At 42.1% G+C, this 19,069-nt stretch overlaps 1 protein-coding gene across 1 annotated transcript in view; it reads right to left on the bottom strand.

Annotated features, from left to right (window-relative positions):
- Nucleotides 1-19,069, bottom strand: part of FGFR2 (fibroblast growth factor receptor 2) — a 78,780-nt gene that overhangs the window by 8,447 nt on the left and 51,264 nt on the right. The window contains 7 exon segments of the mRNA XM_066323476.1: nt 361-483; nt 3,738-3,928; nt 4,743-4,853; nt 5,479-5,600; nt 8,204-8,355; nt 16,242-16,438; nt 18,616-18,761. Coding sequence (XP_066179573.1) covers nt 361-483; nt 3,738-3,928; nt 4,743-4,853; nt 5,479-5,600; nt 8,204-8,355; nt 16,242-16,438; nt 18,616-18,761 — 1,042 coding nt within the window.

Here is a 19,069-nt window from a genome sequence, read left to right as displayed (position 1 = left end):
TTGTTGCTGGCATTGTTTGTACAGTCATTTCAAGATCCTAGGCTGGGTGCTAAACCAGCTGGCATCAACAGGACCAACATCACTTATTACAACTGACTGGAGTCAGGGACACAATAAAAAAAATAGGTCTTGTATTTTAGCATTTCTAATCCTCAAATGTACAGCCTCCTGCTTATCTTTTCAACTAACTATCACTGTAAGAGGAGACAGAAATGCTCATGTCCTTGATCCCTGGTTTTTTTGTCTGGAATGAAAAGTGAGGCTGCTGGACAAGAAACCCATTAAGTTTACAACCATAATTCTGAAATGAATCACTGAAAGAAACGCTTGTTTCCACAGATTAAAAAACCATCCACTTACATTAGTAGTCTTTTTATAATAATCTATATTGTTGATGTCCCTGGCTAAACCAAAGTCTGCTATTTTCATGACATTGTTTTCGGTTACCAAAACATTTCTTGCGGCCAAGTCTCGATGGATGCACTGGAAACAAAAAAAAAGAAGAAAAAAAACAGCCCAGTGAAATAAACTGCTGTAAAAGTAGAAGTGCTTCAAGACCATAACTAAATCTCCTTTCCAGATTTTAACCTAAATGACCAGGTGGGAAAGTCACATCACCATAAATGATTGTAATATTCATAATAATTCATGTGAAATATGATTTTCTTAATTATTGCAATCCAACCCTCAGCTGGTGTTTCCAAGCTGAACAACGACCCTAAAAAGGTGTCTTAGAAAGTCCTGGTCCCCTTAAATCTTCTATTTTTGCTAAGGCTGAAAGCTGGGTGGTGACCCAAGTTGTGCCACGCATTTTGTGATCCACTCTCCTTTACATGTGCACAGATAGAGATATTGCAGTTTCATCAGAAATACTGTTAATGAACATTTTTATTGTGTTGCTTCTCTTAAATTATATAAGACCTGACAGCCAGTTTGAATCAGTGCAATCATTTTTAATATTAAAGATTTTAATATAATTGTCAGCAGGATGTCTAGGGTGTGTATAATTACTTCAACCACAAGATTATAAAAACGCAATTATGAAAAGGAAAAGAAGAAAACCCCCAAACAATCAGGGTTTGACTGTTTGTTTTTAAGAGAGCTTTGATACTGAAACTAAATCTATTACCTTCTGAGAGATGCTTCCTTCATGCCAACATCATCCTGACACTGTGGGGACTCTGTGATTGCTCTGGGTATTACTCCTGTGCTCAAGAGGCTTTATTAGGGTTGATACAAGGGTGCAGTGGGGACATGGTAAGAAACACTGCATTTTGAATCCCAGCAGGATATTTTATTTATTTTCAACTTAAATATATTTTCCCCCCTCTTTAATTTTGCATAACTCTTGAAGTTGCATGTTTTATTTCAGTATGTGCATAGACCCACTACAAAAAGCTGTATAACAACCAGGTTCTTTTCTTGCTCTATAACCAGCAAACTGTTGAGATCTCTTACCCCACATGGGTAAAATGAAGTCTCTGCTCCTCACTGGGTTAGCCATGGGGAATTGCCAGGAAAAACCTGCTCCAGCAATGCCTCCATGAGCACAGGACCAGACAACAGTGCCTGATTTCAGCATCCCATCAGTCCTCTAGCCCATCATCAGCAGTGCTGTGGTGGCAGAAACAACACAGGCCAAACTTCCGACTTTTTAAAAGCATCCATCCAACTTTGGAAATGGGATGCTGTTTCTGAGGACAATTGCTTGTAAGGTAAAAACCTCTTATGGGGCAAAGGGTAGGTGAACAAACACCACCTTCACCTTTTTCTTTATTGAAATCTCAGTGAGCCCCTTATAGGACTGAAATAACAAGAACACTGCCCTTCCCACAGCTCGTGCATGATGGGAATACCATGAGAAGAGCAGCTCTCTTATTATTCCAGCTCAGCAAATGGATGCCAAAGGGGGGAAGAAGGGGTGAAATACAAACAGAAGTGGTGGGGTATCTGGAGCACAGGAATGCACAGCTCCACTCTCCTGTTCTCCCTCTGCCTTGGGCAATGCCTCTCAATCTGTCCAGCTCAGCACAGCACCAATCAAGTGCTTCTGCAAACAAAAAAAGGCTGCAGTGGCACTTGGGAGTGTCCTACAGCAGCACTCCAGAGCTCTTCAGGAGGACACTTGCTCTCAAGATGGCCAATGAAAAGATTTATGTTTTCCTTTCACATCAGCTCTGTTTTCTTGGGATGTGGCTCACTGCCAGGCAGGAGTTGCATTAATCTCAGAAAGAGATATCCTGAGGTGTGTCACCTAATCAATACCCCTGCTTTACTCCATTAGAAGAGTTTTGCCTTGCTGTCACACACATCACCCTGCCAACCCTGCTGGGCTAAGATTTACTGTTTCAAAACAAACAAACAAAAAAAAAAAATAAAGGCAAAATTAAACCTGGATTCCCTCTCTTCTCCAACCTCTACAAGTTCAGAAAAAACAGTAACAAAATCATGACTCCACACAATGGAAATGGAGGGTTACACTCAGCCCTGGTCTTTGGTTTAAAAAACAGCTCCATACTTGGGAGTGGACATAACTGGAAATCAGTATAAATCCCACTAACCACTCCACACCCCGCAGGAAGCACTTATCATTGGTATCTGCTGCTCTGGTTTAGCCTTTGGGTTTAAACATCACCCAGGGTATCCAGGATTGCTCATCCACTAAGCCACAGTGTGTTTACAGAGCCAGTTATACAGGGCTACTTAAGGTTTTATAACTATAATTTAATCAAAATGCTGGTTAAAAAGAAATGTTTGAAGACAGGTTTTAGAAATAAGTGTCTGGGGACATGACAGGATAAATGAATTCTTCCAACAAGCCCACACTCCTGAAAATATCAGTTTTAAGTAAAATGCACAATTAAGTGACTAATACACTCCACATATTTTTGCCTCTTCTGCCCACTATTTTAGCCCTGGTGTCTTGGGTTTTCTCAACCCTGCCTGTTGTTATTCTGTAAGTCCTTCCAGCCACTAAATTAATTTGTTTTATGTCACAATGTGAAAGGATTTGGTTGGTTTGACTGGAAACAGGAGGCAAACAGCCTGCTGCCTCATGGGTGGAGTGATGTGACTTGTGCAACCAAGTGGCCACCGGTGCTTATGGATTCCAACTGCAGATACGTGCACAGTGTTTACTTTAAATGATCCACTCCGGGCCTCACTTCAGCAATATTGCTAAACAAAGATGAAAAACTTCTCTAGGTGTATGAATTTTCCCACTGATCTGGCAGGGGTGTGGATTGCACAACCTGCTTGAGGCAGCTCCTTCCCCCAGCAAAATTCTCGAACACAAATGAGACACGACAGTGTTTGGAGTCCTAGAAATTTAGAATTTGGGGTTTTAGTGTAGAGTAATACATAAGAGTCAAGATGGAGGATTTTGGGCGTTGTCTTTGTTCTTCTTCACCTTCCTCTTCCTTCTTCTTCACAGGTTTGGGTGGTTTTCTCTAATTTGGGTGAAGAAGGTCTGCATTGCAGGCCTTGGGTGCTCACTATGGGTTAAAAACATAAATAATAGAGGTGCCACCTTGGTATTGGGTAATTATCACTTAAGAGGCCTTGGAAAGAATTAGAAGCTCTCCAGTTCACCTCGTTTCCCCGGCTTGCTAGTTAAGCTCACAGCACATGAACCTGCAAACACTGTAAATAGATGAGATACAATAAACATTCCAAGTCCAAACCCCACATCTTCGTTTCCCATGTCTTCCATCCTGTATCTGCCGAGTTCCACCTACTTTTTGGGAAGCCAGGTACTCCATGCCTCGTGCCAGCTGGTAGGTGCAGGACACCAGGTCCTTGAATGTCATCTGCTCCTCGGGCACCCTGTTGATGTCGAAGGAATACTCCATGCCGGGCGGGCGGCGCGCTCGCAGGTACTCCCGCAGGTTCCCCTTGGAAGCATATTCCACTATCACATACAAAGGGCCTTGGGGTGAGAAGAACCATGGGAAAAGCAGGGTCAGGTACCAGGGTAAAATGGTTTTTATGGTTTGTTTTTTTTTTTTTAATGTAAAAAAGCTTTTGGTGCGCTCTAATAAATTAACTGAACCAATAAAATGGGAAAGCCCTAAGTGCCGCTTTAAAACAAAGAATAAAAGGTTTGGGTGTGGGGAAGTGACTGCCCAAAGCTCCACAGCAGGAGTGGCAGAGCCACAATGAGTGCCTTAAAGTACCTAAACCCTGCCCCAGTGCCTGCTCCTTTCAGAGTAAGTCATGTACTGAAAAACAAGTATTTTCAGTCAAAAAATATCCTGAGATCTCCAACAAAGGAAAAGAAAAATTCTCCCCTTAGATGAAGAATTAAAATTAAGAAGCATTCCCCTAAAATGTTTAATTTTTTTTTAAATTTACAGAGTGTTATGCCATTCTGCATCACTATATGGGGTGTAATTAGCTTTTCCAAGAGTGGAAGTGCTCATTTCAAATTTGTGGGGTGCAAGTTGTCCTAAAGCAAGGCTGACAATTCAGAACAGCAGACATGGGTAAAGGCCTTGCAAAAGGTCATTTGTTCCTTACAGCAAGGGATTAGAGAGTTTTCATGTGATATAGGATCCTTTCTCATATTAAGGCTGCAACTATAATGAGAAACAGAAGTTAAAATATTGCTGTTAAGCTAAAGAAATACCTAAAAATCCTATCACGGCATGACTGCTTCCTTAAAACCGCTTGAAAAATTATGATTAATGAGACTTTCGCAGACCTGTTGGAAAGTCCTGGTTTACTTTCTTTTCTCTACTCACCATCCTGGGTACAGGCTCCAAGAAGATTGATGATATTTTTATGCTTCCCAATCATCTTCATCATCTCCATCTCTGACACCAGGTCAGACAGGTCTTTTTCTGTGGCATCATCTGTAGAAGACACAGGTTCAGTTCATATATTTTAGTGTGCCAAGCCTGAGCTTCAGTAGGGCTCACCAGCTGGTGTAAAATACGTGTGGCTCAAAATGCAGAATGTGGGGTTTGTTTACCAGTTTACATTGCACATCATATACTTTACATACAATCTTACCAAAAAATAGTCTCAGCCTCTTTGGTGGACTGACCAATCCTTCAGTGTTATTATGTAAAGAGGCAGCACGGCAAGATCAGACATAAAAAATCTGTCCTTAGCTATCAAACCTCCAATTACAGCCCCTTTCCTGCAAACTAACCTTACAATTAAATTCCAAATAAATAGGCACTAACCACCTGGACTCTGATCTGCACAAGGATAGCCTCTGACATGAAATAAACTGAAAGCAGAGAGACCCACACGATGCTAATACATCTCCTGGCTCCCAAAAACCCCCTGCTCAAGATAAACAGGCTGTCAAGGGTGCAGATTTACACCCCAAACTGCTGAAGGCTGAGGTCAGCTATGCGCTCTTTGACCCACCCCACAACGATGACAGAGTTCAGATGCCACAGAAGAAAATCCTGTGGCTGAGAGCTGCCATATCGCCCCTTCTGATCCCTAATCACCCAATTTTCTTACCTTTCAACATCTTCACTGCCACGGTCACTGCCTCTTTGGGCCTGTCTTTGTCAATCCCCACCGCCTCGGCCATGACCACTTGCCCAAAGCAACCTTCTCCCAGGGGTTTGCCCAGTGTCAGCCTGGGGGTGCAAACAGCAGATTAACAACACAGCATCTGGTGAAGAGGTGCAGCCAGTGAAATTCCAGGGCTAAATATAAAAAACCTTTCACCAGCTTTAGTTTATCATATGGAACCAATCAGGGCTGGGTGTGCGTCGGTTTTTATGTTTTCTCGGGGATGGTGGAGTGAGCATCTCAGAGAGGCACATCAGTCACTAAACCCAGCTTCTGAGCTCTCCTCAAGGCTGCACTTGATGGCTTTTGGGGAGATGCAGTGTGGAGGGGCAGAGCTTTCAAAGAGCATCAGAGCATGGCTGGAATTGGGGAGCAACCAGCAACAGGGTAGCTCCTCCTGTCACTGTCACACTGCTGGTGATCTCTGTTCTCAGGCTGACCACAAGGAGATGAGAGACACAGAGGGTCCAGCACAGTGGCTGTTCCTTGGATGCAGGCAGAAGAGTCTTGGCTGAGGGGAGCAGAAGGTGCCTCCTGCCCACAGAGCCCAGGCTCTGCTCAGAGAGGGGAAGCAGAGACTGGGAAAAACAAACTCGGTTGTAATCATCACAGCACCAACATCAAACCCTCCTGAAAGGAGCAGTCTCTAAGTGGGCTCTGCAGAATGCATTTTGTGGAGCATATTCCTGGTTGCAGAACCTGCTCAGATCAGGTTCTTCATCTCTAACAGACAGAGATGTCGATCTCGTCTCCATGAAGAGAAAGAGATGAAATAAAAAAGAAACTTGAAAGCCTTTTTGATTACAGCCTAAGTGCTAAAGGGCCAGACCCAGGCTCCTTGCAGAGAAAACCACATGACATCCAGCAGCAGTGCTGTGGCAGGAATCAAGGAGGATGCCCAGTGAGTGTGATGCTGATAATGTTATCCAACACAGGGGGCCAGATTGAGACAAGATAATTTTTATAAACAAATTCTTAAGGGCTTGACTTTCCACGGTCAACAGGAGGATTTCACAGATACCACAGATATAAGGACTCATTCTTGAAAACATAGACACCTGTCTTCCACCATGAAATAGAGGGAGAGACTGTCATACCATCAGCAGAAATGTTAGATGAGGGCTCAGTGACTTCAAACCCTGCTTATCTGCTGGGACACAGGGCAGAAGTGAGGAGGCTCCTCCCGAGGGCAGCCAGCTCACTCTGTCACATGTGGGCTCTGGCTTGGTGAGAATTCCTCGAGCTGTTCTGGATTGGTTTCTAAAGCAAATGCAAGTTTTAAAAAGGTGCAAAGACTGAAGGGCAGCATATGCTACGCTGAGATCACCCTGCATTTTCTCCAGGACTAAAACTGAATTTAGGGTCTTGGCAGAGAACAAACATTTGCATTGGAAACTGGTTAATTTATGTGCTATTGCCCTGCTAGGACCAAAGTAACAAACCCCTCATTGTGTGCCTGCTGCCCCCCAGCCTAATAAACTGCCTCTAAATAGCCTCCTTTCATTGCAGATCTGCTCCACCTCCATTTGTGCTGAACACTGGGTTTAAATGTTTAGCAACTCTAAAATTTTCCGCATTTGGAGAATCCCCCCAGGGCATGGGCTGACAGGAGCACATATACAGGCCCCCACTGTTGACCAGAATGCTGCAGGTGGCAATTACAGCCTTTTACTCCAGTTTTCAGCCAAACCAATAAAATAATTTCCAGAACAGTTATCAGAGGGCTCAAAATTACAGTTCGTCTATTCAAAAGTTACAAACCCTGAACTTCCAAAGAGAACTGTCCATGATAAAAGGTGTTATATTCTCAAAGCCACCGAAAGACTTCTTAAAGCCAGCACTAATTCTGAGAAATACTCACGGCTCTACCTGTGTTAACATTATCTTTCTTTTCCATGTCTTTTTTTATATTAAGCAATATAGTTACAGTTTTAATTAGATTATCCAAAAGCCCATTTTGCATGTTAGTCAGCAGGCTTTGAAGAAAATATTATGTAGCCACGTGAATTTGAATATATCAAAATTCAGTATACTCTGCTTGAAACCCAACACTTTTAAGCCACAGAGGTTGCACATACATGCACCCAGCATGCAAAATGTTCCCCTAAATTAAAAATAATCATCTCCATACATGTCAATACAAACTCAACACCAAATCCTACCCAGAAATGTGACAGAAAGATTGTCCAGTAGCATAATTTAGACTTTCTCTACCTCACACATATTGTATTACCTGTTTTTTTTTTTTAAATATTAGTCAATTAAGTAGTCGACTAAGAAACATGTTTAATGTTCAGAGGTATTGCTTGAGGAAATTATCAATGCATTTTTAACAGTGCTTGCATGTGGATACTTTTCCCAGTCTAGATCACACCGAATTTTCCCAACTCAGCCCCTAACTACATTTGACCAGAGCCTCTGAAAACCTGCAAGAAATCTGCAAATATAATCGGGACTGCAGGCAGAAGAAATTTAGTTTCTATTTAACCAAACTGCTTTCAGACAATTGAACTGACTCTTGATCTTCAGAGCAGCTTCAGGTAACTGAGACTTTTTTCTATAAACTAGAGAAACCCCGGGAGACACGAGGAGAGATGCCTCCTCCTCCCGTGCTCTTTGAGGTTGCTCAGATGTATAGAGGTGGTGCCAGGGGAAGGAAGCTACGTACTTATCCCTTGGGAACTCCCACTTTGGGTCTTCTGGCAGTTCATACTCTGAGACTCCAGCCAGCATGGGGGCATCAGCAGTGGAGGAGAGGCGGGTGGTGATCCTCACCAGAGGCGTGTTGGAGTTCATGGAGGAGCTCGAGTCGGCCGACACCTGTGGTTGCGATGCAAGATGCAACAAGAGGAAAACAGAAAGATGCAGATGTAATCTTGGCCCAATAATCTGAAAACCACCAATAAAACCACCTGATACCAAGCCAGCTCAGAATCATGGTGTTAGGAAGTGGCTGAATCTACAGTCTTGATTCTAGTGCTGTGTTCTCACATTTAGCCTCCCCTGTAAGCACATACTCAGTCTAATGGCTGCCAAGGCTGTCTGTCCCATAAATCAAAAACCACATAAGTTTTAAATTTATTCCCTCATAAGGTACTTTTGTTTATCATATTAATATTTTTTTAAATAAACTGGCAGTATTTAAATCACTTTTCTCAGATATCCAAGTGGGGAGCTAATACCATGAGCAGAGGTGACCAGTAAGTTCTCTTCTTCCACTCCTTGTCCATGTCACCCTGTTTTTTCCCAAATCAGCACACCCAGGTGGGGCTCCATCTCTTCTCCCAAGGAAAAGCAACAGCACAAGAGTAAATGGCCTCCAGGGGGAGGTTTGGATTGGACATTAGGAACAGCTCCTTCAATGGATGGACTCTCAGGCTGCACAGGGCAGTGGTGGAGTCACCAACATTGGAGGGATTTAAAATATGTGTAGATGTGGCACTTGGGACATGGTTCACTGGTTGCCTTGGCAGGGCTTACATTTGGACTCAATGATCTCAGAGGTCTTTTCCAACCTATATAATTCTATTACTTTCTATCTTTCCAAGTATTCAATGCTGAAAGCATCAAAAAGCTATCACAATACTTCAGTTTTCAATTAACTACATTCTTAGCTAAAGATTCTACAGGAAATGTGGGAAGAGGTCCTAAAAATAACTCAGAGTTTTGAAACTTTGGAGTGTGATTTCTCACCAGCCCTGATATCTTCCTTAGAATACCAAAGGAACGTATTGATAAATGTTTTGAAAAAGGAGGCAGCCTCTCCATCCACATAACAAAAATTTATTTTGGTGTGAACCTTCTGTAAGGCTCTTTCCTCAAGCCTGCAAGCGGCAGCCTGACATCTGCTGACCTCAGAGTTTCAAGTGAATGCTAACACAAAATAGAAATGCTTGTATTGCCAGACTTCCCCTCCCAAGTGTGCATCCTCCTCCTCTCTTCATGCTACAATCTTGGCCAAGCCCAAATCTTGGTCCTGGCCAGGCTGGGATGAAGGTTTTGTCACAAAGCCATCACTGGCACCCATCCTCACACCAGGCAGCAGGAGATTCTTCTCTTGGAACCATCTGGAGCAGCAGAGTACCCACACCCTCATCATCTGGATGAGGATTGACTTTACCACCAGGTTGGCTTATGTAAAATGTCACCAGGCACCAGTTTTGTTCTCAGATTAAAAAAAGGCATCTTTCTAAAACCAGAGGTCAAGAGGTTTCATAAGGAAGAAAAGGTTAAGGATTGCTATCAAAAAAATTAATCTTGGTAACCAGATTTGCAGCTGACAGACCCTTCCTGATATCAGAAGCAGCTGCTGCACACAAGATGTGTCCATGGGAAGAGGGAGTGAAACTGCACAAACACAAGGCCACCATTCAAAAAAGAAAGGTGGACTGCTTCTGCCTCATTCATCCCACCATCACAAATGTTAATATTTACTTTCAGCAAATATAAGTACCTGGCACATTCCTCCAGGAAAATAAATCCAGTGACCCCTTGGGATGCAAACAGAAAAGTACTATTAAGGCAGACCATGGAGCTGTAAATAAATCAGTGAGTGAATACTGAATGGAGTCCTGAGAGAGAGATGCTGCCATGCCCAGCCTGCAGAGAGGAACTCACCTGCTGGACCAGACAACAGGAGAACCAGGACTGGAATCTGATCTGCCTCCTTTTTTTGGTCGTTTTCATTATTTCAGTACAGTTTGAAAATGATGCTTTCAGTACAGTTTGAAAATAAATCAGCTCAGCACCAAGAAATGTGCAAATCTCCAATGTGGCAGCTCCTCTGCCCCCAACCCTACTTTCCTGAATTCCACTTCTCTGTTATTTCTGGCTTCTGTTTTTTATCTCTCACCACGAATCTATCAATACTCTATGACCACTTCCTCCATATTTCAAAAATTAACTTACTATTCTCCATCGTTCTACCAAGATCTTGATTCTTCAATTCTTTATTCATTAACATTCCCCTTACTTTCATGTCTGTCTATGCTATTACAGCCATTGTTTCCAAGGGACAGAAAGTCCCTAGAAGTGAAGCTACAAAATTTAGATACCTTTGGTATCAGAAATGGTCCAGAATTCTGGGTTCTGGGGTCTTGTTTTGTTTTTTTTTTTCATGAATACAATAATTTTACTAGACATTGTCTGGATCTCTTCCAGAGTTTCATCTTTGCACTGGTTTTTACACTCACCATTCAGCAGCCTCAGCCTGGTTAAAGCCTATAAATATAAACTTGCAATAAACTGAAATACTCTGGTGATGCATTTTAAACACAGAGCTTAAATAGCAATAATGTATAGAAAAAAGCAGATTAAAGGCTCTGCCAGTTTCCCTTTTAACACTACTCCATGTGTTTACTTCACAGCAGAACTGTGTGATGGGCCAGAGACACTGGAGGTAACCAAAAAGTGCATTAATGTGAACAGGAATGATGAGAAATCCAGAGGAGCTACCCCGTGTCTGGGAGAAGACAAATGGGCTGCACTCCCAGGGAATATTCTCCTGATTGATTAACTGGAGTAGTACAAGGAGTTACAGGAGCTCAAGGGCTATAAAAATCTGCTCCAGAAAAGATGAAGCCAACCCAGCCTGGCCTGAGGTTGGGGGAGATTTTCTGTTTTGAAATGGCCTCTCACCTTTCCTGCAATAAGAAAGAATTAACCTTTGGTCTCCTCCCTCACGCATCTTTTTTTTTTTTTTTCACTGCCTTAGAGCACACTAGAAAAGACTGAGGAAAATCCAACCTGTTCCAAGGTCAGCAGACACGGTCAGCTTTAATCTACATTTAAGTGGCAGCTTTCTATATACTTTATTTTCTTTTTTTTCCAGCTTGCCACATGCAGCTCTGCTCTCCAACCCCTCACCACGCAGGTTCACCTGACACAGGTGAATTAAACATCGTGGGGTCCCCTCTCAGTGTGCTGACACCCTGTTTTAAGTGATGACACTGCACTAGGGAAGTGTTTTGAGGGCTTAATTGAAGAAAGAAAGGTGAAAGTCAGCTTGAGTTGAGCAGAGCACTGAAAGAAGCATTATGGTACGTGTTAACCTCAAGAGGAAGGCAAAGCTCCTCCAGAAAATATTCCCTGTGTGCTTCCTTTGTGCTTTTAGCAGAGCAGGAGTGAGAACAGCACCAGCCTCACACACACCTTCAGCTCCACATCTGCCCTCGAGAAGCAGAAAAGCTCCCTGCACCCAAACCTCACCCATCAGCGCATGATTATATCCCTGTTTTAACTCCATCTTCTTCCTCTGGCCAACACACTGTGTTTAATCAGCTCTCAGTTAATGCTTTACAAGCATTTCTAAGCAGCGGAGCATTTAAAACAAACAAATCTTTGCTGGAATCTTTAAATGCCATGTGGCAAAATCAGCTGCAGAGCAGTGTGTAATTGTCTGTAATTGATTATGAAGGGTGTTTTCCTCCACTGATAATTCATACCATGTCCTGGAGCCTAGATCTGTCAGTTCTGGCACTCATGCTGGGACATTTTAGCAGGCATGCAGTGATTTCCTATAACTGTCAGCCTTTTTGAAGGCTCTGCTGGAAAAGTTAATTTGAAATCATATGCATATTTGTATATTATAATTAGTAAATAATGCTGTTAGCTGCTGGTAAAAACAGCCCGTGTGAGTGACCAGATGCAGGAAAATCCAAGGTTAAATGCACTACACAAAACTGAGTAATCCTAATGTTAAGTACTGACATTTAAAACACATGCACCACCCCTCCATTAAACACTTTTGGAAACTCATTTGGAAACACTTATACACCAAATAATATCCAATAAGTACCACTAGACAAGACAGCAATTTCCATATAGAAAAATCCAAGCAGAAAGAGAAAAAATATCATAAATACTTAAGGTAAATTCCATTCAACAATATTTTACTGACAGTTGTGTGTTAACCTTTGTACTTAAGTCTATTCCTCTTAAAAAAATTATCATTTTACTGCTTAATATTACATGAAATACTACATTACTTTCCTTTTTCCTGATCACTTTTCTGGGTTTTTTTCACATTCTAGCTGCCATCATCATTTTGGATTATTGAACTACCATTTTGGACTATTCTGCTGGGTGAGCTCGAGCCTTGCTTTAAATCCATCGGTCTTTGTTCATCACAAACACACCCATTACAGCTTTATGAAGGATTAGACTCCACAACAACAACAACAGACATAAATGAATGGGAGTGTATTTTAAATACTAAGCATAAAGAAGACCATTACCTCCTATTTAAGAAAAACACATGTTGAGGGGATCCAAATTTGACAGATGGACTGTGACAGCCCTAACAAAAACCTTTAGTGATGACAAACATTTGTGCTTGACTTTGAGCAAGTCACAGAAGGTAGGACTGTGTTTTTCCCTGCTTCAATTAAAATTAATCTGCTAAAATAAAGGTTTTACAAAAGAGGTGTACATCCAATTGAAGGCTGCTCTTTACTCTTTTGGTTCAGTGGCCCTGTCACTTAAAACCTGTCCTGTAAATCAGCTCGTGAGGCTCAACCCCACAAATTCTTCATCCTCTCCCTCTCAAGCTGGTACCTCCATGCAGACCATGGCTAAGACCTGAACCGCTTTGATGAAAAGAGCCTGCTGCATTTCCCTGGAAAAAGCTGAAAACTGAGCACCAGATCCTGGTGAGGATGAGGACTGTAGGAGATGGGAGCTGATAATTCCTGACTTCACCCTGACCCTGCCTACAAATGTGAAAAGAGCCACATTTTGGCAGGAGAAAAACGCCTGCATGTGGGGAATGATAAACTCCTGTGGTAGCTCAGGCTGAACAGTGCAGGAGGATCCAAACCAAACCATATGTTACTCAGCAAGACTCTTCTCCTGCTCAGACAAGATGGCATCAGAGCCGTACAAACGTCTCTCTGTGAACCAGGATTATTTTCCAACCCAGACCCTCAGGGACCCTGACCCAGCAGCAGCAGAGCTTTGAAAACAATATCAAGAATTTCCCAATCTGTGGCCTCATTTCTCTGGAATTCCAGCAAATCCCATCACCCAGCCCTGGATGCCTGCCCCAGTCTCACAGCTTACCTGCCACGGGCATCTCCCATCCTCCCACCTCATCCCTCCCACACACAGCACAAAGGGAGAACTTCTGTCATCCCCAGATAAATAAAGGCTTAGTGACAAAACCCCACCAAGTTTAAATACAGTCCTCTGAAATACAAATAAACTGAAACAAAGTGAGCTTGGGGGCACAATAAAACAGGGTTGAATGATCCAGAGGCACACACCCCTTTAAATAAAACATCTGGATTATTTTTCAATTCTTCACTTGTGACAACAGCCCTGAAATCCAAAGGCATCTTTTTAAAAGATGCAGAGACTAAAGAGCTGCTGCAGCCTCAGCACCAATGAGAAATTCAGGAATATTCACAAGCAAATCTTCAGGGACTGCTTGTCTCATCCTGCCTTTGCAAGCTGACCAGTGAAATCACCAAACCAGAAATACAGATTTCAGACAATGCTTACAGTAGTTTTCTTCCATGCAGATACAAAAGCAGAGAGATCTTCAGTGAACAACTGCTGCTAACAAAACAGTACCAGGAACAACTGGGAGTTGTGGGAATCTTTGCTTAGGGGTTGAAACAGCATTTGCACTTTCAAATATAAATCTTTTTTCCAAAAAAAGTATTCCCAGTTTTAAAATCAAAATGCCCCTTTGGCTAAAATAAAATAAAATAAAATTAAAAAAAAGAAAAACAACCACTAAAATACTGAAATAAATTGATAAAACCCAACGTGACAAACATGCTGTAAGACAGTTTCTTTCCTCTGTGAAAACAATAGCTTTGGAGAAGGTCCATATTGCATCATTTAAGGATAAATCGCCAAACTGAGGGCAGTGGTTGGCACGGCTGTCACACGCAATGAAATAACACTCTTCTCCTTGAGGAGCCATTTCCAGCTGACACAACTGAGCTTGCACCAAACCCGAGGTATTTTTTATACCAGCAACTTATCTCTGAGTCATTAGGCTTTTATATTAAGCAGAAATCTAATAAATGTCTCCTATCTAAGCAGTTGATATCTCCCTCTCTCTCTGGCTGAGCACACAACATCTGAAAGGCTTTCTTTGTCCAGAAAGCTGCACAGATTTCTAGCCAGAGAGATGTGTGAATTGAGCTGAGGGCTTCTCATCACTCTTTCTGATACACTCAGATTGAAAAGTCCCTCTTTGTCCCAGTGATACTCGAGCAAATGAGTAAGATCATAAAATAGCAAAAAAACAAAACCAAAACCAACCAACCAACCAAACAGCCCAAAACAAAACAATGTCAAGTGGCAAAGAAAGTCAGAAAAAAAAAAATAAGAATTAACATTTTTTGCTCATAAGACAAACCAAGTATCTTTCAGACTGAAAAAGTTCAGGTGCTCCACCTCAAGATTCTGTAAAATACTGAATTCAGAGGAAGGCAGCTAAAGCATTTGACTGCCTGGTGCTTTTACCCAAGGAAATTCATGAAACAAGGGTGCAGAAAAACGTCATGCTGTTCAGAATCTCCCACTCTGTGTGTCCCTGCATCTCATTTCAAAGACTTACCCATGCTGAAGAACCCTTTCTAGGGTACATGCATTACTCTGACAGTGACAATATTCTGGACAGGCTGTAAAAACAAATCTGCAGAAATCCTGCACCACTTACTCATGGTGCAGATGGACACAAAATAAACCCTCATATCCCAATTCCCTGGCCAGAGCCTGGATCCAACCCCCCCTAGACAGTGATTTTTTGGCTGCTGAGGTGAACCACAGCCTCAGATTCCAACACGTCCCATCCTGCAGGGCTGAGCCCTGGGGGTGCAGAGGTCTGCCCTCAAGCCCTACTGCAAGAAAATCAAAAGCTATTAAACTCCAGCTTCTACAAGCACCACAAATCCTTCAGGAGAGGACAATATGTGGGAATGGAGGCTGTTTTGGCAGGTGGTGGCCTGTGATAAAGCCAAAGTCCTGTTACTTGTTCAACTGGTTTGTTGCTCGTAGCATTGCCCTTCTCCAGAAATGCTCATTGCCAGCCACAAACAATTGTAAAATATATTTCATGTGATGCTGTTGTGTGCATTTTAAATCTGGCACTGGCTTTTGTTTCTTGCTCAAAAGCATCATTATCTTAATCAAGCTGTCAAAGATCTGACATAGTATCTCCCCTATTTTTACTTTACTACAGTCTTTTTTCTATTTTGGGGTGTTTTCTGGATGCCTGGCTATGAAACTCCCTCCTCTTGGTCTTCAAATGCCTTCCTGAGAAATACCTCTCTGTATCTGGTACCTAGTTACCACAATAATAATCACCTTAGAAACATCATAAATATACAATTAAATAGGATTCTGTTCCAAAGCCCATTTAGGCAGTAACATTTTTTCCACTGACTCCAAGAAGCAGTGGGATCAGGCCTCAAAATACTTTAAATACATTTTTTTTTTTGCATTTACAGACTGTTAATATAGTTTTTTAATACAGTTTTTTACATTTCTCTCCTCATTAACATCCCTACCCTGATTTACTAGAGACACACATCGCTGTGCTAAGACATTCTCTCCACCCCTACCCCAACCTGATATCATTTACTGATTTCCGCATTTCCCTTCCCAAAGCTCTCAGCGAAAGGACGTGCTGGCTTGGTAGTTGGGGGTTAAAAAGAAAAGTTTTTTGAAACTCTTTATCTACTTTCTGTTACCTGTCTGCGCAGGGGGATTCGCTTGGTGAGCTTGTGCACGGCGGGCTGGCTGCCGAAATCCGGCTTCTTGGTGGTGTTCTTCATGCGGCACAGCACCACCGTCAGCACCATGCAGGCAATCAGGAACACCCCGATGCAGTAAATGGCGATCTCCACGTAGTCTGGAGAGGTTGGGAATTCCTTTTCTTTCTCAGGAGCTGGATGGGGAAGGTTTCAGGAGGGGAACAATCAAGCCACAGGGTTAGCACAGGGAACGGGCAGCGTTCGGCATTTGGAGCAAGTTGTGGTAAAACAGAACCAGTTCTTGTGTGCTATTCAGAACACTGAATGTTTAGGCCATCTTGCAATCTGGGAGGAATTCTTTTTTTCCAGATTACTGCTTTGATTTCTATTACAATTTCTCTGTTTCAATTGATTTCTACTACAATTTCTCAATTACAATTTCACTGAGTGTGAGCTCGTGCATCTACGTATACTTACAAATATATACCCCTGACTGCCTAGCAAAGTACATCCATATACATTGAAATATTGCATGATCGAGGTTAATTTTAGAGGGAAGAAAAAACTGTTCAAACCAGGCTCGGGTTCATTTTGTTGCTTGAGTAAAACTTTTAAAGCACTGCAATTCTTGTGAACCACACAAAAGCACATCTTAAGATAAAACTGTGAAATTAGCTGGTCTGAATGAAAGTGTGTAAATTTGAAAATGAATGTTTGGGCTTGAGTCTGTCTATTCAAAATTTTTAGTAGGATCTCAAAATACATAAGATGAATCAGCCCTCCAATCATGTCCATGTTTCAAAAGGGTTTCAAGGACCTGGCTGCTTAACCAGCTGTGCTTAATGCCTGAGGTCCTTTGAGGAGTCAGTGCTGGATTAAAAAACGTAATTGAAGTGAAAAAAAAAAGAAGGCAAAACAAAACAAAACCAAATTGTCAGCAACACGTTAATTAAGGAGCCCTCTTCTGTGAGGACTGTGGTCTTTCAAGTAACCTCATCAGTGGTTACTGGGCTATGAGATTAGATTTTGGAGGGAGTGGTTCTACAGGGCTGTGACTCTGATTGAAACCATTTTGAAGCTATCTTCAAGACAGTTATATGTGCAAACAGTGTCCCTAATCCCTTATCTGGGATTCAACCCCCGGATAAACAGCATTCCACAGCCATCAGCGGTCACTCCGCAAGCAATGCACGTTTCAAGCTGAAATTTTCTTGTGCCTTTCCAGGCTTATAAAAATACTTTGTTCAAGAAAATTGGTTAAAAAAAAAAATGCTGTTCAAGCACTTGCAAAATGCAAACACTGCCAGCAGAAGCAAGCTCTACACAAGCACTGCTCTGCCTGCTTGGTGACACCTCACAGGCTGGGGGCTCAGCTCAGAATGAGATGGAATAAAGCTGCCTTGTTCAGGGTACTTCAATAAAAGGTAAGAAATTATCCACAGACAGTGGGAACGTTTAACTCCCACACTGTGAACCTCAGCAATATGCACATGCAGGTTTTGTACCTCTTACTTAGGATTAACAAATAATAAATGTTAAGCACAAGATGACCCAGCAAACCTCAGGTGGTTCATGGTTTTTTTGTTTTTTTTTCCAAAGGAACTCCTGAGGCAGCTGCCAACAGTTATAAATGAGAAATTTTGACCAATGTCAAAACCAACTATGGTTACATCTTCTAACAGCTGATAACAATTTTCAAGCAATAAGCACATGATGTTTGTTTCTTTTAAGGACAGAAACATCATCAACCCCAGAACAGCAAGACATGCTTTGCAGTAAAAGCAAATGACTACTTGTTCCCTTAGAGCATGCAATGTTTAAAGATGCACCCAGCCGATTCCCAAGATATGGAAGCACTGCTTCTGTACATGATCCTCTGGCATTGAAATTGGAATTTCCATGAGAGATTTGCATGATAGGTAGAACAGAATTGAAGTACACTGAATAGCTCAGGTATTTTAATGAGCCATTATGTAACGATTGCCAAAATTAGTTCCAAACTTCATAACGAACCGGATTTCATCCTCTTGAAATGTTTACGATGATTTATGGGCTGGTTTTCAGTGTCTCATGAAGTGCTAGGAATGCAGCTCCTTAGCATTTCTGATGATGTAAAAACATTCAATTAAGTGCAATAGCCACACACTCCACTCCCCTTTTTCAACGTTGTTGCTGTTTGGCTTTTTTTGGAGTTGCAAATACGTGACAGAACAACTCACTGGCTTGAGACAACCGCTCTTAAAAAACCAAATATCATTGTAAACATCCTTGTTTTTTGAGACAGAAGCCGTGCTAATCCTGCAGCAATCAACAAGGGAGGGGAGGGGGGAAAAAAAAGAGGAAAAAACCACAGAAAGAGAGCAGTGTATACCTGGCAGAACTGTCAACCATGCAGTGTGAAAGGATATCCCAATAGAATTACCCGCCAAGCATGTATACTCCCCAGCATCCTCAAAAGTTACATTCCGTATATAGAGAACCTCAATTTCTTTGTCCGTGGTGTTAACCACCGGCAGCCTAAAAAAAAACAAGAGGGAAGCAAGAGAAAAAAAAAGCTAGACACTGAAAGAATTCTTGTGGATAGGGAGGTGGAGCCACAGGGCTTTGCACTTGGTAAAGGCAGAGGCGGAGAGATGCAAGCTCCTTTCCCCATCCACAATCCCTCGTCCAAAAGGCGTTTACCAACAGGTCCCAGCTCACCTCAGAAAGTAATCAACACCCTTCACCAGACCTAACTCACCCACCTAAACATGCATGCAATCGAAAGACATGGAAAAATCACCCACAAATGTTGTTTGTTTTGGGATTTTTTTTTTTCTCCTTCT

Source organism: Sylvia atricapilla, chromosome 8 (genome assembly GCF_009819655.1).
Source record: "Sylvia atricapilla isolate bSylAtr1 chromosome 8, bSylAtr1.pri, whole genome shotgun sequence".
Lineage (NCBI taxonomy): Eukaryota > Metazoa > Chordata > Aves > Passeriformes > Sylviidae > Sylvia > Sylvia atricapilla.
Note: the sequence above shows the minus strand (reverse complement) of the source record. Positions and strands in the feature narration are given on the sequence as shown.